General features: G+C 36.3%; 1 protein-coding gene across 3 annotated transcripts in view; it reads right to left on the minus strand.

Annotated features, from left to right (window-relative positions):
- LOC140445966 (uncharacterized) overlaps positions 1 to 24,972 on the minus strand; it is a 270,222-nt gene that overhangs the window by 2,566 nt on the left and 242,684 nt on the right. For 2 of the 3 annotated variants that reach the window (XM_072538434.1, XM_072538432.1), the window contains 12 exons: positions 19,774 to 19,985; positions 18,695 to 18,898; positions 8,692 to 15,265; positions 8,205 to 8,378; positions 7,323 to 7,604; positions 7,023 to 7,196; positions 6,693 to 6,922; positions 5,901 to 6,176; positions 5,501 to 5,766; positions 5,094 to 5,165; positions 4,584 to 4,689; positions 1,613 to 1,690 (listed from right to left, as the gene is read on the minus strand). In XM_072538434.1, the coding sequence (XP_072394535.1) occupies positions 1,613 to 1,690; positions 4,584 to 4,689; positions 5,094 to 5,165; positions 5,501 to 5,766; positions 5,901 to 6,176; positions 6,693 to 6,922; positions 7,023 to 7,196; positions 7,323 to 7,604; positions 8,205 to 8,378; positions 8,692 to 15,265; positions 18,695 to 18,898; positions 19,774 to 19,985 (8,648 nt within the window). The remainder of the gene's footprint in view (positions 1 to 1,612; positions 1,691 to 4,583; positions 4,690 to 5,093; positions 5,166 to 5,500; positions 5,767 to 5,900; positions 6,177 to 6,692; positions 6,923 to 7,022; positions 7,197 to 7,322; positions 7,605 to 8,204; positions 8,379 to 8,691; positions 15,266 to 18,694; positions 18,899 to 19,773; positions 19,986 to 24,972) is intronic. The other variant, XM_072538433.1, reaches the window with a different exon arrangement.

The following is a 24,972-nucleotide window of genomic DNA, read 5'->3' on the forward strand; positions in this document are numbered from 1 at the left end:
GCCACATTATATTTTGTTTTTCTCTTCGTCATAGTTGAGCTTCTTCTTCTTCTTGTGCCACTGCTATCGGAGATTGGAAATCATCAAGGCTATCCTGATCTTGTTTACAGCTGACCTAAAGAGTTCATTAGTGGTACAGCCAAAAAAACTCTCTCAAATTACGCAGCCATGACATTCTTCTACGGCCTGGATTCAGTTTTCCTTCTATTTTTCCTTGCATTATATTTTGAAGTAATGCGTATTTATGTCCTCTCATCACGTGACCCAAATATTCGAGTTTTCTTTGTTTGATCGTTGACAAAATTTCTGGGTCTTTTCCTATCCCTCGCATTGCTTCAAAATGTGTAACTCTTTCAACCCAACTTATCTTCAGCATTCGACGGTAGCACCACATCTCGAAACTTTCAATATTTTTTATATTGTTCTGCTTGAGAGTCCAGGCCTCTACACCGTATAATAGCGTGTTAAATACGTAGCCCCTTAGCATTCTTAATGGGAGAGGGATGCTTATACCTCTGTTGCAGAAGAATTTCCTCATCTTTATGAAAGTGGCCCTGGCAATTTCGATACGTCTTTTTATTTCATTGTTTTGGTCTCCAGTTTCGTTTATTGAAGTACCCAAGTATTTGTAACTTGATACTTTTTCAATTTGAATGCCGTTTGAATAGTTGAGTCTTTTCTGTCAAAAATAGTTGCTTTTTTTAATTGCTTTGGTGTCTCCAACAATAAAGTTAATTTTCCATGCTTTTTTTTTTAAGTTTTTTTAAAATATTTTATTAAGCTCTAATTAAAATAAGTTACTTTTTCTCCTGGCTTTATGTTTCGATATATTGTACATCAGCGATAGAATAGAAGTATTGTATTATATTATATTGTCTTCTTGTTAACATACTGTGACATTTTTGTGATTTTTTAAAGTTTGTATAAAATTAAAAAAAAACTCTGAATGTGTTTTTTACTGTAATTTTATTGTAATTCTTAAATGTATTTTCTAACAACTAAGCCTATGCATTTGACATCTTTATATGACTTTCAATCATTAGAACTCAATCCCCTTTTTCGACGTCCTAGTGGTTGCCACTTAGGACTTTTTTTGGGTGTCTGGACAAGCCCATAACACCTCAGTTGTTTCTTCTCGAGATCTTGAGTTATATTTTCTTCTTTCCATACGTTATTTTATTATATCATTCCTCAATCGTTCTTGTTTAGAAATATTTTAGCGCTATAATGGATGTCTTTTTATTCATTGTCTCATGAATATTAAATTTTCTTCCATTTGTTACATTTTTACTCCACAGTATACCATTGAGATGTCCCGAGTAACACCCAAGTAGTCAAAGCTCTAACAGCTGGAAATGTTTTGTGCATTTTCGAGGTCTAGGTTCTCTGCTTTGTTTCCAACACAGAGATATTTGGTTTTCGTTGTAAGAGGTAAACATTTACCTTGTTTTTATCCTTGACTTTTAAGAAGAAGAAAGAAGATATAGTTAATACATGCCAGTGGAAAAAACCAGTAACGGCACATGTTAAAAAATTGATAAACTAATGCTCATTACGAAGTTTATTATTCTCGATATTTTTATTCTTAAGGTTCTTACCCCAAAATACTTACCCTATCTGGTTTGTACAGATGAGTATGAGGAAGCATAAATGTAGACCCCAAGTCTCTTTCGGCCATCGTGTTCGCCTCCTGAAAATATACAGATTTTTAAATATTGCATTAATTGTTGGTCTTGGTATTTGTATTATTAAGTATAACTTATTTTTCTTCATTCCAGGGATTAGGCACTTCATGTCTGCTCCAGCGTGAAATTTTGTCTCTCTTTAAAAGGGACGTCCTCCATTTCTTGTTCTTTTCGGTTTTTAATTTAGTATTTGGTAAGTTTTCTTCTGTTTATATAATGTTTCATTTTGTTCTGCATTTTTTAAATTTCTCATTGATCAAGTACTTATTCAGTTTTTGTCTTGTCTTTCTCCAATGGCACTAGAACCCAAATTGAGCCTTTTTTTACATCTTTAAAGAGAAGAAGGAAAATCGGCATACAGACACCTGTGACTCACACAGGTAGTGTTGGGTTCCTAGTACCCTAGCGAAGCTGTGCCAGGGCGAGATGCCCAAGGAATTTAGACCTTTGACATCTCGTCCTGTCATCACTCCGAGACGGTTGGCGTCCAACTAAAAACCTCTCCTCTGTCACACCAGACATCAGGATGGAAGGGCCGGTTAAGGCAAACATCTCTTCTGATGCCCTGATATCGCCCGATTCCCATTCTTTCTCCGACACATTCATCGAGAAAACTACACCCACACGCACCACCAAGGACTTTCAACCCCTGCCTTAGCGAGGCTGCTATCTCTCTCGCGTCGTCTGTCTCTCATTTGCTCTTATTTCGGCCTGCGACAGTCCGAACCCCATCAAGGTGCTACTCGCTTGTTTTAGAATTCTGTTGCGAGTTCCCTCTCCTCTCGTTCTTTTGAAGAGAGCAGCTCCCTGATAAATTTGTGGATCCGTGTCCACCACCACTCATCCGTCATCGTTTTCTCCACTATTTCTCTCACAGAATCATCTCTCACGGAATCAAACATTCTGCAGTTACACTCTCTTACAAACTTCTCTCTTTCATCCGCCCAACGCTCACATTCCAACATCGTGTGTGTCACAGTATCCGAAAAACCACAGTAAAGGCACTGATGGCCTGTGAGCATTTGCGTTAGATAATAATCCAGATGCCTATGCCCACAGTCCACCCAGCTTCGAAGGTTCGGGATTAGTGACTTCGTCCACTCCGACACATCACGTGTTGCCTCCCACTCCTGTTGCCTCTGACCAATTGAGACTAATCTCTCGGCCAGTCTTATCTCATTCATTTCTCGCTCTCCAATGTTCCGCCCCCTACGACTGTAAATCCTTGCCCTTTCACCTACCAGCACATGTAAAGGAATACAGCCGGTGATAACCCACAGAGCGGCAGCGGACACAGTTCTGTAGGCACATGCTACCCGCAGCAGACTAGTTCTGTCCACGCGTACCATGAGCCTCTTGTAAGTTGGTATTTCTACGTCGGACCCAGGACGGAGCCCTGCGGGACCCCAGCCGTTACATCCACCATCACAACATTTTCCACCACAATCTTCCTCTCGGAAAGGTAATCAGCGACCACATTCCTCAGATACCCAGGACAGTTCCTTGCTTCCAAAGAGCCCATTACGTGACCCCGCTGCAATGTATTAAAAGCATTTCGGACGTCAAAGAGAATCAGGACGACCCACCGATGAATAGCCCCAACTCCCCGTGCCGCCCGGAGCACATCGGTCACCGGATCCACTGTACTTTTACCCTGGCAGAAACCATATTGTCACCCAAATCGAGCCTGGACTTCCTCCAAAGTATGTCTATGACTTTGCCGGTCTCGCGCCGATCTTTTCCAAGTTCTCACGTCTAGCAAATTTTACTCGTCCGCTACCACTTCATCCTTCCACATTTTCCGTGGGATCCCTATTGGTCTTATGCTCTACATTTTACTTTCTAGGTATATTTTCGTCAATATTTAGACCTCAATTCTCACTACATGAGCAGCCCATCGAAGTCTTTGAAGTTGAAGTTGAAGAACAAATTCTGAGATCGGAACCTCTATGAACAGTTTGTAGAGTTCATGGTTGTACCTGGATCTTCATAATCCGTTTTCGTTAATAGGTCCAAATATCTTCCTTAGGACTTTTCCTTAAAAACTCTCAGCTTTCTTTTTGTGTTTTCTATTATCACTTATATCTCACTTAGTTCGGCTAATGGATTATATAGTCCATTTCTATTATTGTTTTATAAATTATTCTTTTACTTTCTTTTGTAACTTTATTATTCCACAATAGTCCGTGTAGCTGTCTAGTGATTGATCTTGCTTGGCCAATCCTGGAATGTATTTCTTCGTTAGGGCCTGCTTTTGATGTTATTTGGACTCCCAAGTGAATGTTTCAGTTGATTTTATAGTTCCTATTTCATTTTGTAGGCTCTCTGGTTTTTCTCTTACAACTAAGTACTCGTTTTTTTTGTATATTAATTGTAAGGCCCCACTTGGTGTACTCCTCTTAAAGTTTTCTCTGATTATTGAAAAGTTCTCGATGAGCTCGTTTTGTATTCTGACAATTGCCGTTGACGAGTCCATTGTTGTTTTTACTAGTCGGATGTACTTTTGGGGGATGTTAAAGCTATGCAATATTTGATATAACTTGTGTCTATTAATTGAGTAGGTCTGTTTGAAATCTATGAATATGCTGTAGACGTCAATGTCATATTCACATGATTTGTTCAGAATTTGTTTCATCGTGAATAGCTGATCAGTTGTATATCTACCTTGTCAAAAAACCGGCTTGATATTCCCCGACAATATTTTAAGTTAATGGTTGGAGTCGTTTGTTGAGTACCTACGCTGTGCACAAGAGGGTTATGTCGCTATAATTGTTAGTTTTCGCAGTGTTTGTCTTGCGTTTTCAGTTTCTCGTCTTCTTCGGGAACCCGTTGGTGGGGTTTATTGCCAGATCTGCCAAAATCTATTTCTAGAATTATGTATAACAAAATGATACTTACATCGTTAGGATGCTGAGAAGAAGGCTTTGAATCGTAGTCTGTCCGAAGACATTTCATTGGAGGTGGAATTGTAGTTTCGTCATATGACCTGGCTTCAGAAACAGTCCTAAAATGATTGGAATATGTTAATAACAATATCTCTTACACACACACGATAAGTTATTAACTTGAAAAATTAAGATTTTTCAGGGGAAACATAACACAACCAAAGCAATATCAAAAAGTAACTGAAGAATTTTATAACGAAGAGAAATGTCGGAAGATCACCACTACAACGGGTGAATGATGTTCGAAAAATAGTTAAGATAAACTGGACGAAAGTCAGAGAAAACAGAAAATCTTGCAAAAAGCCTGGAATAGACCATTATCCAGCAGTGTATTGACGATGATTAGAAAATAAAATAAAAAATACGAATTAATAAAAAAAGAGACAACAACCCATAATAAAAGAGTGAGACTAGAAGAATATTAAGTAATAATAAAATAAATACAAACTGATTAAATACTTACATTACTCTTGGTAACATATCCAACCAATTCGACTCACTGGCCATGTGGATTTCACTCTTCAGATCATCGTCCCTAAAATACGAAGAGAAAATAAAATTAACATAATTGTTTACATCCCCCTATTCATTCTGTTTTGTTGCCTTTACATTTTTATTTTTATTTTGCAACATAATTGCAAAATATTTTTGTGTAATTCAATCACATTCTGTGTCAAGATTCTTTCTTTAGACAATTTCCTTTAGAATTTGGATTCTTTTGGACAAAGAATATTTAGTCTTCAAGATAAGTTAAAGAATTCATTTTATAATTCTCCAACAACTATCCCTACCATCAACGGGGAAAGCGGAAAAAGTAGTAAAAACACAATGCAATAAAAGTGCTAAACCATAATCATATTAAGTACTTACACCAACGATTTCCTTAGAGTGTTAAACTGTGACCTAGTACCAGTGCTGGACAACAAATCCGCGCTAATTTTTTGTATAAGAGTCGCATTCTCACTTCTGTCCGCTTCAGTACCGCAAGTCGTACCCAAAGTACCCATATTGTTTACAACCGTAGCTGAAACTTCAAATCCAGCTGAAATCAGTGCTCCCGAGGTCTTTCTAGAGCTAGGTTTTTCCTCTATCAGCGACTCGCTGGGAGCGTTGCTGAATTTCCTCACAGGTTCTGACTGTAATCAAGAAAAAATTAATTGTAGTGGTGCAATTTACTTTTTCACTCCTATTTTAGTTGATTTGTAGAAATCTTTTATCTTATTTATGTGTAATAAATCAATCACACAATTAAATATCATTGAAAACTTACTTTGCTTGGACACGGTCCTGCGTCCAGGAAACTCAACAACTTGGCTTCGTTTGGTATAGACGGCACTGAAGGTTTCCTTACGTCGAAGCTAGTGTAGTTAGATAATGGCGATGTAGGTGGCGCTGGGTGGTATTTAGCTCGGGGAATCATGACAGTTAAGGATCTGTCTTTCTGGTCGTCGAATGTGATACCTTGGTTAGTCGCTCCTGCTTCTCCTCGTTCCGCCACTTGGAGGGACACTTTTGAGGATTTCTTTTGAGGAGCTGGCTTTTGTTTCTGAAAGTAAAATAATTTGTATCTTATGTACCTTTAAGATGTATTTACCCGAGTACCCTAAAAATGTGCATTCTTCGGTGTTCACATAGGGTGTACAAATACAGATCTTGCTAAACACACGTCATAGCGGAGGAAAAAAAATTCGAAAACTTAATATGATAATAGACAAATAATAGAGCTAATTATAGTTTCTTTGCAAAATGACGAATGTAGTGACGATGATAAGTTGGTCAAGGTGGACATATTATTGTTATACATTCTTGTAGAAAACTAAGGCAAGAAGATATTGATATTTTTATTTTATCTGCTTTGAACAGGCATGTAGAAAGATCGTTGTTATCTTTTGACATAAAAACTCGCCTACCATGAATTTCCAAATCGAGTAAAACTATTTTACAGTTAAAATATAGAGAAGCACTGTGTTTGACATCATGTAGTTTCATCAACACACTAGTAAGTTCAGAAAGGACACTATAGAAGCATTTCTTAATCGTGTTTAAAAACAACGTTACTCACCTTCACATACCGCGACGTTTCTGACTTGTTATCCTCTTCAGAGCTAGTGTCTTGAATCATCGCTCGTCTATCCAAGGTATTTCTTCTAGCTGAGGCTCCCTGTGGTAATATACTTATTCCTCCAGCTACTCCCACAGGTCTTGGTTTGCCCTTTACACATGTGAGGATGATACAGGTAAGCAGTAGTCCAAAGAGTACTGTTCCAAGTGTCACCAAAGCTATCAGTAAAACTAAAAAACAAAATGAGAAGTATGATCAAAATATTGTTCGCAGATAAATTTTATAAAATTTTTTGAATAATAATTATTTTAAGTAATTATCAATAGTTACTTTTTAGATTAATGTGACAATACTGTCCAGTGTACCATTGGAAGCACTCGCATAGTACTTCGTCAGCTCCTCTAGAGTAACAAGTACCGTGATAGTTGCATTTTTCACACCCAACTTGCTCAGCAGAACATACTCTGCCGGGATAGAGCATATTTTCAGACATGTCCGAAAAACCTAAAAAATTACAAGAGTATATATAACTAAAAAACTATTATACAGTACGGCGACTTTATCAAAAGTGAAAACAATTTCAACAAATATGGCGAAAAGCTAAGTTTAAGCTTAATTTAAAATTTTTACCTTCTTTGCAGCTACACGAGTAGGTACCCTTCAAATTGAAGCAATGTGCGTTTTCTGAGCAATCGTGGAGGTTGGTGTGAGCGCACTCATTAAAATCGTGAGCTTCCAGCTCCATCAGTGGACTGGCAAAGATGTCTGTACCGCCCAAACTGAAGCTGTTATTCCGAAGATATGTTTTAAGTACATCTTCCAGTCGACGTTCCTCGATATTCTCAGAAAGTTGTAAATGGAATTTGCTGATGATTCCTTTTGGTGCTGGTTCGAATGTGTGAACTGTGACACCTTAAATTTCATACAATGAGTATATTGGTTAAATATATTAATAATAGAATAATGATCTTAATCTTAGTTGTCTGTAGGTAAGCAAATATCACTTTGGAATTCCAAAAAACACAAAGTAGCAAACACAACTTTGCTAACAAATGGATTAATTACTGTTGGATTAATTGTTGGTAACACCAATGTTGGTAACACCAAGTTGCATTACTTGAATTATTACTAAGAACAATAAACAAAATACTGTTTTACAAAAAAAAAGTAGTACCAAAGATGAGCTACAGAAAAGGGGTTGCTGAAGATCGACAGGAATCATCTAAGAGTCAGTAACAGGCTTATTTAATGAACTTAAATAGAGCTAATCATATTTTACATAACCAAGAGGTACTAGATCCTACGTTAAAAACACTTTTTGAATGGTTCCACGTGACTCCATAAATCTATGGTACCCATTTGCTAGATCTGTACAAGCTGGTACAGGATTCTAGAATTCTGGTATGGGTATTATAAGGCTACAACCAGTTCGAATGGTTTACAACAAACGGCTTCCAAAAAAAAAATCGTTTGCTGCAAAACCACTTCTAACTATTAATACTTCAAACTTACCGTGGAAAATGTCCCTCAAATCAGATTGCATCACCATTCTATCCAAGGCTTCACCAGTTGCTTGAACAAATTTGTAATGTTCTGTTGAATTAGTATTTTTCAAATCCTCGTAAAAGTGGAGAGGGTCTTTCCCGATTCTGTCTAGAGTTATCTTCAAGTCGAAGGTATACGTAGCTGAAAACGATAACGTGATAATATTTTAAGGCAATAAATACGATATATAGATATATATACCGTCAATCCAAAATAAACTAAGGTACACTCGAAGAGTGGTGGGTTTTTCGGTCAAAGTGGAGAAATTAAAGACAAAGAAGGTGGCTACTTCATCTATTTATTGAAGACGATGCTTTCTGAGCAGAAAGCGAAACGTCTTCAATAAATAGATGAAGTAGCCACCTTCTTTGTCTTTTATTTCTCCACTTTGACCGAAAAAGCCACCACTCTTCGAGTGTACCTTAGTTTATATATATAAATGTAAAATACTTACGTAGACAAGGTCTATCCGGAAACATTCTAGCAAACCCAGGACGGCATGTACACCTCATATGTCCGCCAAGTTTTTGGCACAATTCGTTTCTGGACGCTTTACATTCAGGTTCGCACCTGTCCAAAAGTTTTTCCTCTTGTTCCTCAGGATGATTAAGTAGTACTCCCGCAAGGAGTATGTTATTATCTTTATTCGTAGTAATAACTTCATCTCTTTCTTGAGTTTCGTAACTCGTTGGTACTTTAACAATACTCTTTGTATTTTTATCTGTCATTACCACTAGAAATGAGTCGTTATCTTCTGGATGCACCTGTTGATCTTTTTGTTTTGTTATCGGCGGATCAGTTTCGTGAATGATAAAGTCTTCAAGATTATCTTCTGAACTTTCACCATATACTGTATCGTTATAATTTAAAAATGGTGCCAAAAGTGTCGGTTTTACTTGGATTGAAGGATACGGACTACCATACGCGTCATCTGGGTATAAAGAACTAGCTTGTTTTACAGTTGTCGTAATAGTCTCAATAATACTTGTTGGTTTAACAAGTGTGTGGACTTCTGTTACAGTATCCACAATGGTCATCTTTTCTGTTTTTGTTACTAGTATCGTTAACGTTGAAGGACTCATTCCAAGTGACTTTATGACAGTCGTTTTTGTGATTGTTACTGTAGCTGTTTTGGTATGGGTAATATACCTCGTGGGAATAGGTATTTTACTCTTTGTTTCATTGTAAATGGTTTTGATCGTTGACGGCAAAGGTGTAGTTGAGTCTAATATAACTTTTATTTCGTTTCCTGCATGGTGAACACCTGGTGTTACAATATCAGGAATATTATTATTATCAATACTTTCAGCAGGTATTCCACTTTCCATACCCAAAAGATCTGGTTCAATAAGCACCTTTTGGGTTGAGATTGAAGCTTCTGATGAAGATAGTTCTACTGTGGAAGACGACGACTTAGTTGGCTCAGATTCTAAAGTAGGGTTACCAATAATAATTTCCAGAGATGGTTTGATCTTTATAGATGGGGACGGACTGATTGTTGTCTTAGAAGTGGTCGATTTAGTCGCTTCAGTAGGTTTGTTTGTGAAACCTGGATACACTGGTCTTCGTCTTGGCGTTGTAGTGGTACTACTTGTACTACTTATTGCCGTGGTTGTTCGGTAACCGGGACGTCTGGTATATGGTCTTCTGGTTCTATGTCTGTTACCTTCGGTGGTACTAGTTGTTGGTTTTGTACTAGGAACGTCTACTTCCATCGAATACTTGGGGGTCGTTACAGTTGGAGGTAATTTCGGTGACGTTAATGGAGGTGGTACCATACCAATAACCTTCTGAGTATCTTGTGGTGGTGGTGGTACCATTTCTTCTGATATATTTGGTGTGTAGAGTGGCTGCTGATTGTCTGTAGGTACTACGGTGTAAATGTTTGCTGGTTGCTTCGACACATCTGAAGGAGGAGGTGGGGGTTTCATGATTTCCATGTCAGTTATCTGTTTTATACTGTTGTTGTAATTCAGTGGTATTTCTCCAGTATTAAATTGTGATTCCTTATCAGCTGTACTTAAAGGAGTGCTAGTTGTGAGCGGTAGGTTCACGTTCTTACTTGGTTTGGGCAGAAGTACATCCTTTTTGACAATTTCGTTGAAAGAAATCGTTTTTGATGGTACCCCAGAAAAGGGTTTTTCAGTCTGAGTACCAATTCGCAGTCCTTGGTCTTTATCGTTAGCTATAGATGTTATAGGAGGTCTTTCTCTGTTATTAAATATTTGGAACTTATCAATAGGCAACGATGTAACAGCTGGTCTGTTGTTAAACTCTTTATAGTTAGTAACAGGTCGAGGTGATGCAGTTGGACGACGATAATCTTTGTAGATGTTAATATTATAAGAAGAAGTTATTGGTTTTTCTCTGTTGTAGTCCTTAAAGTTGTTTATAGGTAGTGAGGTTACTGTTGGTCTTTCTCTGTAGGTGTTTTCTTTGAACGTATTTGGAGGCTGGGAAGTAGATGTTAGTCTTCCCAGATTACTGTCTTTATACGAGTTAAAATTTTGTGGAGGCTTTTCCCTGTTGTTATTTATTGGTAAGGATGTAACAGATGGTCTTTCGTTGTAGGTATTCTTTGTTGTATTTATATGTATTGGTTGAGAACCAATTGTTGGTCTCTCCCGATTTATATCTTTATATACGTTTATTCGCTGGGAAGGAGTTACTGGTTTTTCTCTATTGTACTCTTTAAAGTTGTTAATTGGCAGTGACGTAACTGTTGGCCTTTCTTTATAGTTACTTTCTTTAAAAGGACGTGTAATCTGCGAAGGTGCCTTTGGTTTTTCTCTATTATAATCTTTGAATCTGTTAATAGGAAGTGAAGTTACCGTTGGTCGATCTTTATTGATCGGATAAGAGAATAAAGTTTCTTTAAACGTGTTAATAGGTAGTGAAGTTACAGTTGGCCTATCTTTGTTCTCTTTGTTAAAGAAAGTTTCTTTGGTTTTCTCGTCTTCGTCGATAAAGATAAGAACTGGTTTTTGAGTTGTACCAAAGTTATGTGTTGGTATTTCGTCTCTGTAAACAATAGGTTTTTGAGAAATTGTATATAATGTCTGATCTTGAGTTGGAATGGCATTCAAATTGTCTATATTTTCATTAGTAACTTCATTAAAAGCATTGTTTATGCTATGCAAAAGGTCTATACCTATGGTAGTTTGATTGTATATAACTTTTTCTTCTGGTGGTTGTGAATCATGGTCTAATGGTTGTTTGAATGCAGTGTGTCCAGTAAAGACGGGTCTGGCTTCAGGTTTTTTTGTTGTGCTAGACTGCATTTTGACTATCTCATGAGGAATTTCTCCAGGAAGTAACGGTCTGCTATTAGATTCCTGAACAACTTCTCCATCTTCATTTTCTAAATCATCTTCTTTATGATTACCAATCTCTTGGTCCATGTTGATCTCATGATAGTTTGACTGAATTGGATGAACAGGTTTATGAGGATGGTTGAACTGTATTTGTTGAACAGGCTCGTGATAGTTGGACTGAATTGTGTGAACAGGTTCGTGAGGATAGTTGGACTGTATTGTTTGAACAGGTTCCTGAGGATGGTTAGACTGTATTGGTTGAACAGGTTCACGAGGTTGGTGATTTATATTACTTGGTGGTAAGTGCACCTCAAAAATGGGATAGGAAGGTTTAAAATCGGGTGGTAGTTTTGGACTTTGTTGTTTTTCTGGACCTACTGGAATAGAAATGGGCCTACTATTTTGTTTTTGATCATATGGTCGCTTATTCTGTAGCCTGGGTGTTGTAGGTGGGAGCATAAACTCGGATATCTCAGGTTGTTGCTTTTGGGATACGTAATTTGGCCTCAAAATGTTCTTTTTATTATTATTGTATTTCTGTAAGTGTTGATGCTTGTTATTTGGAATTTGTGGAACTGGCCCATTTGGTAATCTGTTGGGAAAAGGATCAGCAATACCCTCTTGGTTATATATTGGTCTGGAATGTATGTGTGTCGGTCTTCTATAGTTTATCACATTTTTATCAATTGGAATCTCACTATTTCCTATGTTGAGATTTGGAAAAGGTCTTCTGTTGTTGTTTTGATCGTTTGAAGGTAAAACACTACCAAACATATCATTGTGGTTGATAACGTGTGCGTCAAAGTCTGCACCGTGATGAACTAAACCATAAGAAACAGGAGGTGTTTTCGCTACTTGGTTTTCCTGAATATTTACGTTAAATTGTTCAATTTTTGTTGGTTGTATATGAACATTAACTTTCTGATTCTCGCTACTTATAGGTTCATTTCTGATCAGCTGATTTTCTACTTTGATCACACCTTTCACTTGCTTTTGATTGGGAAGGTCTGGTTGATAGATTGAAGCAATTGGTAAAACTGGATCATTGATCTCTATTCCTGAATATTCTGGTTGTGGATACGGCGAAGGATCATCGAAATATTGGCCATTTCTATGCGGTTCTGTGGAACCACCGTAGATTAATGCTGTCGTTCTATTGTATGGTATATTTACGAAAGCCACTTGACTCGGCTGAATGTTGACTAAAAGTGGTTGACCTGTGGACCTTTCGATAACTTCTGGCAATATAAAAGGCTCATTGTTGATTATGGATGGTTTAATATTGATATTATTTAGTTTTGCTCCGGTTAAAATTTCTTCTTGTAGTTTTATTGGTATTTCATGGTGGTGTGGTTCAATATTAAGGTGTTGTTGATTGTTTATATTTATATGCAGATGTTCGTGTGCATCATATTGTTTGATTTGAACGTGAGGAATTGCTCCTGTTACTATTTCTCCTTGGTTTATTGGAATATCGTGGTAATCTGCAGGAACATATAATGGACGATTATTACCATGCTGTGTGGGGGGTGCAGGTTCTTGCAAACTATATATCGGTTTTGTATTTGGGTTAAATGGTTTATCCCTAGTTGGTGGTTCATGATTAAAAGTTTGTGCATACACAGGATGGTTATTTGTAAATGCAGGCAGTTGTTGTTCCTGAAACTTGTACTGTTGGTCATTATAATGTTGTTGTGGGTGTATTGGTTCATGATTTTTCTGATTTTTAGCATAAATGGGATTTCCTGATATTTCGTTTACCTTATCGTTCTGCACATTAAACTCAAAAGGTGCTATCGGCGGAGGAGGACCTAAATAATCTTCATGCCGATACTCAGAAGGCTTCTCGAAGTTGTTCGTTACAGGAATTCTTTTATATTCGTGGTTATTATTTTTCCAATGTTCACCTGCTACGGGAGGTGGCTTCATACCAATAGGAATCTCATTTTCTTGGCTTACTTGTTGGACTGGAATAGACGGAATTCTTGGACCAACTCTACCCGGCTTCCCTACAATAACATCGGAGTTGGTGGTTATGATATCACCGGGAGATATCGGTATTCCATGACTAATTAGGGCACTTTCATGGGCGTGGTATTCTTGGATTTTTTTGTTCGTTAACGGAGGATCTATCCAGTCAAAACTGGCTATATTTTGGCTTTCAGCAATCTCAAATTCGTCATCTAAACCTCTCACCGGGATATATATAGGAGATCTACTTTGAATATCTTGTATATCTTCTTTATTTGTATCGGCTTCAGTTTGTTGATCTTTGGTAGGTTTATTTGTTTTGGATTTAGTTATTTTATTGGTATCTACTTTTGTGGTGGTTGTAGTTACGTTGACGTCACTTCTTCTGTTAGCTTTTAAGTTTGTTGATAAAAAGCCAGCCATGGAGTTGAGGAAAGGAGCAAACGCTTGCAGACTGTCAATATTAATTGAGCCCAAACCTAGCAAGTCATTGTCTTGAGTCGGTTTTCCAGTTTTAGCAGGAGCATTTTTCTTGTCTTTGTTTTTTTCTTCAGTTTGTGGTTTGTCTTTGTATGTTTCTGTGTTATGTTTTTTGGATTTTGATGGAGATATTACAGATGTTTGTGCTTTTGTTTTACTTTTTGTAGACCGTTTACTCTTTTTTAGTCCTTTGGAAGGTTTAATAGTACTAGGAGAAGTATTTGTTTTTATTGCACTGGTTTTTTTCAGTACTGGGGTTGGTGTTAATTGAGCAAATGGATCATCGTCTATAAAAACAATAGTGGAACCTGTGATTATAGATGGAGACGATTCTGCTTGAATATTGTCGTCTTTAATAAGCGAAAATGTTTCAGGCATTTGTGTTTTTTCTATAGGTAACACTTTTGTAGGACTTATTCTCTCGTCTGCTTTATTTTTATTATTAGCTACAGCAGTTATTTCAAAAGTTTCTCCATTATACAGAGTAATGGTTTGTACTAACGATTTTGAGCCTTGTTCAATTGCGTTTCTAATCTCATTTAGATTTGATTTGTCCAACAAACTTAAATCAACGGTTTCAGATACTAAATTTTCGACCACACTAGTTCTTGAATTGATAACAGTGGGATTTTCTTGATTTTCTTCTTGCAATAAAGTTGTAAAGTAGGTAAAAGTAGTTAAATATGATTTTGTCGTGTAAATTTGGAAATTGTTTTCTAGCCTTTGTTCTTTACTTTGGAAATCAAATTTGTTGCTAGTTTTTGGAATAATATATAACTTTTCAGTGACAACGTCACTCGATACAGATATATTAGTAAATACTGTTGGCACGTTGTTTTCATTGATAGTGTTGTAATAAGTATAAGTGACAAAATAAGTTTTCACAACATCTGTCGTAACGAACGAGGAATCAGGACTGTCTTTAAAGTCCAATGCAATATACGACGTCATTACTGAGGTAGCTCTTGGTGGTACGCTTTCTGTAATAACTACTTGGGTCACTACCTCTTTGGTACTCATTACTGAAGTTTTGTTTCCTTCGTATAAAGTTTTTTCTAGACCAATAGTGCTGTAGTAGGTGTTGGTATCTTTCATAGGAGATAAAGTACCGGATACTTTCAGTAAGGATAAATAGTCATCTGGTGCTGTGATGGTATTTGTAACAGTGTGCTTTGAAGATACTACTAGAGGTTGATCTCCATCCAGGATGGTGTTGAGGTATGTGTATGTAGTGTGAAATACGCCCACTGATAAGTTGGGATTCTGAAAAAGATAAAAGTGTAATTAATTATATTTAAGATCATTCAAGACTGAATTAACAACAGTAACGATTGGTGAGGATTTTTTTATCAAGCTTTAATATTTTTATACTACACTATAAAAAATAAATATAAGAAAATCATACGATTTCCAAATTTATTATAAGTACTTTTACCACCAACGACAGGTTTTGCATACTATAATTTGCTATGCATCTTCAGGTCAACGGTATATGGTAAACTAAATGATACCGATACAAGGATTATTATTAAATGTTTGAGAAGACATAGTTAAAAAATTAAATATCCATCAAATTCATAGCTAAAAAATTAAAAATTCATTACATTCTCAAACATTTGAGAATAATCCTTGTATTAGCATCATTTTGGTGGTAGAATAAATTGAAGAATATATTCAAGATTTTCATTATTTCCTTTTTGAGGTTTAAAATAAACAAATCAGATCACACAAACGTACCAAACAATACAAAATTATTAAAATGATTTCGAAAACACTCAGAATCAAGATTGGACATCATAGATGTAAACTAAAGTGGCAAAATATAAAAAGAAAAAATAAACTCGACTTCACAAAACCACAGATGCGTGTTCTCGCCTAAGACCCTATGCAGAGAACATAATAAAAAAATATGACACAATAGATCAAATATCAATACAGACAACTTTCGGAAAAGACAAAGGAAAATGGTATCGACAGGTATCGTGCGTTTGTTAATTTTAAAGCCGCTTATGACAGCATAAACAGGAAAACCCTTTAAAAAGCAATGTAAAAGTTTAAAATAGCAAATTACGGTACTAAGCAGAGCTATAAAGAAGAAGAAATCGATAACAACATGGTATTGGGAGCTATATAAAATGGTCATAGAAAAAGAAAGAAATAATTGGACAAGGCAAATGACTGACAGAGAAAACTGGAATAAAAATCATACTTTGTTTACATGATCTGAGAACAGCCTAAATATATCTCGTTATTGGGTTGTAAGGCTACGCATACTGGCTTTGCAAGCCAGAGCGCACGAGCTCGAATCTCGGTACCAATAACGCCATTTTCATTTCTAAAAATGATACGAGCAGTTCATCGTGTTTCGAAGGGCACGTAAAGCCGTCGGTTCCCCTGGGCTAGTGTGCATACTAGCTACTTGAAACAGAGTTAAAGATGCAATTGGGACCGAAAAAATCCGAAAGGATCTTCCTGGCAAAAAAACCATACGATATTATTATTATTATTATTATTGGGTTGTAAAGCTAGTTGACGTCCGCAGTAAAATACTGAAAGTGTACCCTAAGTAATCTAAATGAACTAGCATAAGAGGCGCCAGACAATCTTTCACAAGATCCCCTGGCAGAAACAAATCACAGTTTTCAAAGTTGTTAAAGACGATACTGCCAACAAATGGACCAGTCCCAACAAGACCAATTGACAAAACAACTTGGACTAGTGTATCATCATCATCATCATTGGCTTTTACAACTCTTCGTGAATTTTTGCCGCATTTACTATTGCCTTCCATTGATTCCGATCCTGTGCTATTATTTCCCATGGCCTTACTTCCATCTTCTCCAGGTCTTCCCTGACTGCGTCTTTCCACCTTTTTCTAGGCCTTCCTGTCGATCTTCTACCATCTGGTCTTTCCCAAAACACATTGCTAATCAGTCTGTTGTCATCACTCCGTACCACGTGGCCTGCCCATCTTAATCTATTGGCTTTTATGTATCTTACGATGTTTCCTTTCCCGAAGAGAGTCTCTATTTCATTGTTGTATCTGCTCCTCCATTCATTTGTCACGCTGTCCCTGCAAGGACCATATATAATTCGCAGGATTTTGCGTTCCCATACTAATAGCTTATTGATTTCTTTCTTTCTCAATGTCCATGTTTCACTTCCATATGTCACTGCTGGTCGTATTATGGTTTTGTACATTTGGATTTTGTCACGCCTTGAGAGAAGCTTTGACCTCATTAGATGTTGAATGGCAAAGAATGATTTATTCCCCGCCAGTATTCGTATTTCAACCTCCCGTTCTCCTGTGTTTTCACTGGTAATTGTTGCTCCTAGGTACTTGAATTATTTGACCACCTCAAAATTATGATCGTTTATGGTAATGTTTTGTCTTATTCGCTGTCGTTCCTTTTTTGATACGACCATGTATTTAGTTTTTTCTTCGTTTATTTTCAGGCCTACGCTTAGTGTTGCTTCTTCAAAGTTCGATAATATATCCTTAACTTCCAGTGTTTGTCTGTGCTACTGCATCTACATCATCTGCAAATGCGAGAATAATTTTAGCTCCTCTGGCAGTTATGTCTGGTTTGACTCTGGTATAGATTTTTCGCATTGCATATTCCAATGCTAGGTTAAATAGTAATGGGGACAGCGGGTCTCCCTGTCTGAGTCCGGTGCTTATGCCAAAAGCCTTTGAAGTTTTGCCTCCTATTCTAATTTGTGCAAAGGAATTATTGACACACATTCGCGCAATCATGATCAGCTTCTTTGGTACGCCTAACTCCATCATTGCACTCCACAGTTTTAAGCGATCTATGGAATCATATGCTTGTTTGAAATCTATTAAGATCTGGTGTACTTCTTTATTATATTCCCAATACTTTTCTAGCATTTGTCTGATAGTAAATATTTGGTCGATTGTTGATCTTCCAGGCCTAAAGCCGCATTGGTAATCGCCAATAATTTCCTCTGTATATGGCAGTAATCGTTTTAGTACAACTGAAGCTAATATCTTATATGTAGTACCGATTAGTGAGATTCCCCTGTAGTTGCCACATGTATCCTTTCTGCCTTTTTTATGTATTGGCACGATAATACAGCCACTCCATTCTTTTGGCATTATTTCTTGTTCCCAGGCTTCTTTCATTAATTGGTGTATTTTAGTTCTAAGTTCATGCCCTCTAGTGTATGAATTTGCCAAATTAATATAGGAGGTATAAGTAAAGCAAAATGCCGAATTCTGCACAGATTATGAAAACAAAACGATATTAATATCGCAATACAAGAAACACATACAGAAAACCAAGTTCAATTAAGTTCAAGAGGAAGAATCCCACGCTATGATCTACTTGGTGCTACCTGCGATAGAGCCTACGTTATAGTAACCTATGTACACACAAACAGAAAATGCAGCCTTAATTTGCAGTTTTACCAAGAACAACATCCACGAGGTAACTGTAAAAATCAGCGATATCAGAATAGCTGATATTTTTGTAATTTGTAATGTATTGACCTTTTTACTCACACACAAAACTTAACTGTGTTTTAGCTGTACGCTAAATAAATAAATATCTCATAATATTATCTAACGGTTGCTGGATGAAATATCTGGAAGAACTAACGGATCACGGCCTAAATTTTCAGAAAACAACCATGATACCATTATAATATAACTATTTATCATGTTTTTACCTGCGTAAGTGTGACCCCAACAGCCGGTGTTGGCAATATCTTGCCCGTATTCCTCTCTTCTGTGGCTATATTAGATACCACTTGTTCGTGACTAGACACTGTCGTCGTGCTGCCCTCTAGGAACGTCGTCAAATACGTGAAAGTTGTTAAACATGTCTTCGTGATGAACTGATTGGGGTACAACGAAGAAGTCAAACTTTCAATCTGTAAATTGAAATATTAAATTAAAATTGGGGCTATGAAGGTCATATTCCTAATTAATTAAAGAAATGTATACAGAATCAACATTGCTCCAAACTGTAACATCTACTAGACGTTTGTTGGGAGGTTATAGTATAAAGTCAAAACATTACTTCTGTGGCTGCCTATTCGATACGGAATGTTGGCAATCATCATCACTAATTTTTTGGTTAATTGGTTTATTGCTAATAGCTCAGAAGCTCTGTAGTAACTATTTCCTTGAAACCCTGTCCTCAGGTTTTTAGTTAAAAGATTTTTCTTCTTTCAGGACTCCTACAGCGGGGTTTTTTTCCTTGAATTATTAGTTCTTCAACTTCATATCTGCTGTCATTTCGCCTGCTGTCATTTGAGTCGTCTAGATCTTAAAGGTTTTATTGTTCTCTGTTTATACATATTACTTTATTTAAATTATCTGGGGTTTCATTAAATACCTTGTTACTTTATTTATTTTTAATCTCATCTGTTTCCTCTTCTTCGAATCCTAAACTTTCTGACCCTAGCGCAGACCCTTCTGAAATTATTTTTGGACCTTTACCCTTGCTGTCAGCTGTGATATGCTGTCTATAGCTGTGACCCGCTGTCTGTAGCTGTCGCACAAAAGAGTCAAAAATGGCCAGAATGAACCTTAGCGTTTTCTTATGGGATTTTACATGGGAAAATACTATTTACTCGTCTATTTAGACATTACAACGCAACTTCATTGCTTATAAGTTTTAAGCAGTTCTCTTCCTTTAGTTGTTATTAATCTTGAACCACAATCTGTATGTTTTGCATTGCAAGCATCATCGATCACAAATGTATCTCTTACGTAAAATATAAAAAACTTGACCAATACTTACATTTGATGAATCCTGAGGCAACATCATCAGCATATTCTCCCTCAACGTGCTGGGTTTCAACGTAATTCCTTTGTAAGTTCCTGAAGTGAGAAGTCTCTTATAGTCTTTATCCCCTGGAATCGTCTTGTCTCCAGCTACTATTACTTCGACACCGTTGGACATAATCCTCGTGGCCAGGTTCCTAGCTTCATCGTAGTTTCTAACTTGGTTGTCTAAATATCAAAACCCATGTTACATTTAAGATGAGGATTTATAACATTAGTGAATCACTGCTAATTTGATTATTGCTGTTGATTTAACACAAAAGAAAGTTTTGATGTACATGTAAATAAAATATAGGAAGAAATCTTTATTTTTATGGAAAACAATTTTGTCTATGTAAATAGCTATTCAAACCTTTACATAATATATGCGTATACAAGCGTGTTCGACACACAAGAAACAAAAATGTTTACTATCCAGATTTCTCCAGACGTCCTCGGATGTCATTCAAAAAATTGCATTATATATATATATATATATACATATATATATATATATACATATATATATATATATATATATATATATATATATATATATATATATATATATATATATGATAGTCCAAGATGAAGATAGTCTGCAAAGACTGGTTGTAAAGTCGTATATGAAAAGACAAATCAAAACTAAAAGGGGCACTTAAATTGGATGCCGAACTGTATAAAATTCACGTATAATATACACCACATGACCTTTACATAAAAATATATCATGTGATACTAAAAATATGGAACTTTTTTATAAATCCACAAAAAAATTTCTTCCAATTTTATTTTGTACACCTTTTGTTTTCCTAAAATTGATTTTATTTTCTACATTAACGTGGTTGTTAAGCATAAAAATATCAATACATGTTTTTCTAACTACTGAAGGCAGATTCTAAAATTATAGAAAACTGCGTTTGGTACACTCATAAAACATCTACAGCCATTAAAACGTCAGTGTAGAGTCATAAATTAAAAATTAGTATTGATTCCGGGTGACTTAAATGCTTAAAAGTCATTTTTTAGGCCTTTATAATTGTAGGTGTATTAAATATATGTGAAAATGTCAAATATCGGGTAAATGTTAATTGATTTTGCAATAGAGAAAGGATCATAATGTCAACTGAAAAGTTATATCACAGTTTAAAAAAGGCCATTGTAAGAATTGCGAACTATCTAGTTGTCGGTCTACTGAATGCAATTAAAATGAAGGTCTACAGGAAGTCTGAAAGGTGATCAGGATAACCAGGAAAATAAAATATTGAGGTCCTATGGTTGAGTGTAAGTCAATGAAGTCTGATCAATTTCAGAGGACAGATCGAATACGCTTCCTAAAGAAATGTGGCCTTCTTTTTTACTGTGTTGCTGTGACCTCGATTAGACCATTTAATGGCGTGGCGAATTGAGTAGCCAATTAGGAGCTTTGGAAGCCAATCAGCATTGGCAAAATCAGAACAAATGGAAAACTGCAAAATCTAAGCCCGAGCTTGCCAAAATCTACAAGACCGTGTTAGAAATACCTTTATTGAAACTTACTACTCTCTTTACGTAGAGTAAAAACGTTAAAACAAAATAAATAAATGTACAGACAGTGATATTTCGGATGATATTATCGTGTTAGTGGAAGACAACAAAGAAATATTAAAGAAGAAGTTGAAGGGTTGGAGAAGGGTTATTTAGAGGGAAGACTTAAGTTAGCAGGTCGAAAATGGAGTAAATGTGCTTGGGAGAAAGAGAAATGGTTGGGGATGTAGAATTGCTTAAAGAAAAGCTAGAACAAGTAGGAGAATTTAAGTACTTTGGCTCCTACATAACAGAAAACGGGACACTAGATCGAGAATTGCTTACAGGATACAATCTGGTTTGTTTTATTGGAAGAGAATGAACGGGGTATTCTGTGATCGAAAAATAGGGGAAGGGCCGAAAGGAAAGATATACAAGAATGTGGTGAGGTCTGTGTTGATGTAGGGCGCGCGGCGGTGAAGTGTTACCTGTACAGAGGGTTCAGGAAGAAGGTCTTACAATTCTTCTAAACATATTTCATGATTTCTCCCAATCATTAACTGGAATTAAGAAAAAAAAAAGAATATAGATAGAAATAGTTCTCAGAAGTGTACAACTAAAAAAAATATGATGCCTTGGATCTAATCCGATTAAAGAAAAGCAATTCAGATTGATCATGTTTTATTCAAAGGAGACATGTAAGATATGTGTCTAGAATTAGAAGCAGGGATAAACTTAGGGAAAAACTAAAAGAATTATGAAATAATTTGTTAGAGACTTACTACAAGACGACAAAATACAAAGACATTATAAAAAATTAACTAAAGACAGAAAGAATTAAACAAAAATTTAGGAAATATTGACCACCATAGAATTATCGAGTCCAATGACGTAAAAGTTCTATGGAAAACTATTAAAAAGCAATTAAAGAAAGTGATAGAAAAACAAGTAAAAGCAACAAACAGGAATAGATAACAAAACAGATTTTACAATTAATGGACAAAGGAAAGAATCCAAAGAAAAAGATGTCAAGAACAGCGAATACAAAATAATAAATAAAATAATTAATAAAAAAATAACCGAGGCAAAAGAAAAACGGCTGGAAAAAAATATGCGTCAAAATAGAAGAACTGCAACAAAGGCACGATCACTTTAAAAACAAAAAGGACATCGACTAACAAGAGTACAAACCATGCTAACTGAAAGAATGGGAAAACGATATCAAAATACTTTTTAACGACATACAAGAAGAACCAAGAAACTTGGACAACAACAACGAAGGACCAGAAATTCTGAAAACCGAAACTATAAATGCCATTAATCAACTCAGAATAAATAAGAGCTCAGGTCCAGATGGATAGGTATATCCAAAAACGCTAAAATTAATCAGCGAACAAAACATCGAAGTACGTGTCCTTTTATTCAATCGCATTTATCATACAGAAAAAATACTCCAAGACTGGCTAGAATCAATATTCATTCCACTAGCGAAAAAGCCAAACCCACAATCATGAGTCACGCAGTAAAAACTCGCACATAACTGAATATATAAAAAGTGTGAAACAATTATCGGAGACAATTCGGCTTTGGGCCCACCAAGACGGCATTGGCAGAAATCATCACACACATCTCACAAAATCTAACCGACAACAAACTATCATTAGGCATTTTTCTTCTTGTTTAAAAATCTTTCGACCAAGTCTGGAATGCTGGACTGATAAAGAAACTATTGAACATCGACTTGCTGTTTACATTTGTTAGATTAATGTACTCATATGTCACTCAGACTAAAATCACAGTAAAGCTTAAGTCATGTCTCTATCCTCTTCACTCCTACATGCCACAAGATTCTGTGTTAGCATTCATATACTCTATATAATACAACAGTGACTTTCCTAACCAAAGAAACACAGGCACACTCACTTTACTTCACGCAGATAACATCTTGAGATGCAGATGTCCTCTGTAGGTTTGCACAAACTCACTCATCTTAACCATGCCGATAGGTGGAGTGACAGATGTAGATTAACACTTAACCCAAATAAAACACAAATGATCCTTTTTAGACATCCTAATCTTACCAGACACACCACAAACAATGTTGATGAAAGAATTGACCTTAGACTTTAAGGGGATCGACTCCAACTGTGTGACCAGATCGAGGACCTAGGTATAGTGTTCACAAACACGCTACAATGTAACAGATTAAGTAGAAGGGTCAACGCTCTATGTCGAAAATTTGGACGAACACATTCACGTATATTCATCTTCTTCTTCTCCTTCAAGTGCCCTCTCCGCTACGGAGTTTGGCAATCATCATTGCTATTCGTATCTTTGAAGTTGTTGCTCTAAATAATTGGTTAGATGTGCACTGGAACCAGTCTCTTAAATTGCGCAGCCAAGATATACGTCGGCTCCCCACGCTTCGTTTGCCCTAAATCTTTCCTTGGATAATTAACTGGAGCAATCGGTACTTTTTTCCTCTCATCACATGACCAAGATATTCCAACTTTCTTCTCTTGATGGTGATTAACAGCTCCCGTTCTTTGTTCATTCTTCGAAGAACTACACTATTTGTTATTTTGTCTGTCCAGGGTATTTTCAAAATTCTTCTCTATATCCACATTTCGAAGGCCTCTAGTTTATCGGTATTGCTCTTGTTTAAAGTCCAAGTGCAGTCTACTGTAAAGTCTACACTGCAGAAATCAAAGTCAGAATCGAAAAAGCACGTTCTAATTTTATAAAAATGAAAAAGATTTAACATTAGCTCTTAAAGTACGCCTAACAAAATGTTACGTATACAGTGTACTATACTATGGAGTGGAATCATGGACGTTAAATCTAGACACAATGAGATGACTTAACGCCTTTGAAATGTGGACCTATAGAAGAATTATGAGGGTTTCCTGGGTAGATAGAGTTACGAACAATGAAGTACCGAGAAGAATAGGTAAAAAGAAGGAAGTTGAACTAACAATTAAAGAAAGAAAGCTACAGTATCTCGGACATGTGATGCGGGGCGAGAAGTATGGCATCCTGCGACTCATAATGCAAGATAAGATAGATGACAGAAGAAGCATCGGAAGAAGACAAATTTCATGGCTCAAGAACCTGAGAGAATGGTTTGGATGCAGCTCAAACAACTTTTTAGAGCTACGGCCTTAAAAATTAAAATAGCTATGATGATTGCCAACCTCCGTAGCGGAGATGGTACCTGAAGAAGAAGAAAGTCCAAGTCTCTACTCCGTACAGCAGTATCGAGAAGATGTAGCATCTAACCAATCTCATTTTCAGGTTTAAGTTAATGTCATGACTTCCCAAAATGTCCTTCATATTAACAAAAGCAGCTCGAGCAGCTATATTCATACACACGTACAAAACATACATCAGGCCCGTGATTGAATTCTTCTTCTTATTGTGCCGTCTTCTAATGAAAGTTGTGGATTACTTCTTTAAACGCTTCTCTATCTTTTGCAACGTTAAATATCTGTTCAACACTGAGGTTAGTCCAATCTCTGATATTCATAAGTCAAGATTTCTTCCGAAGACTTTTCTTCCCTCTACTCTTCCTTGCACGATGACGTGTAAAAGAGAGTATTTATCGTTTTAAAGTATGTGGCCCAAATACTAATATATATGCCCTATTTTTTATTCACGACCTAACATAACA

This window comes from Diabrotica undecimpunctata, chromosome 7 (genome assembly GCF_040954645.1).
Source record: "Diabrotica undecimpunctata isolate CICGRU chromosome 7, icDiaUnde3, whole genome shotgun sequence".
In the NCBI taxonomy this organism is placed as follows: domain Eukaryota; kingdom Metazoa; phylum Arthropoda; class Insecta; order Coleoptera; family Chrysomelidae; genus Diabrotica; species Diabrotica undecimpunctata.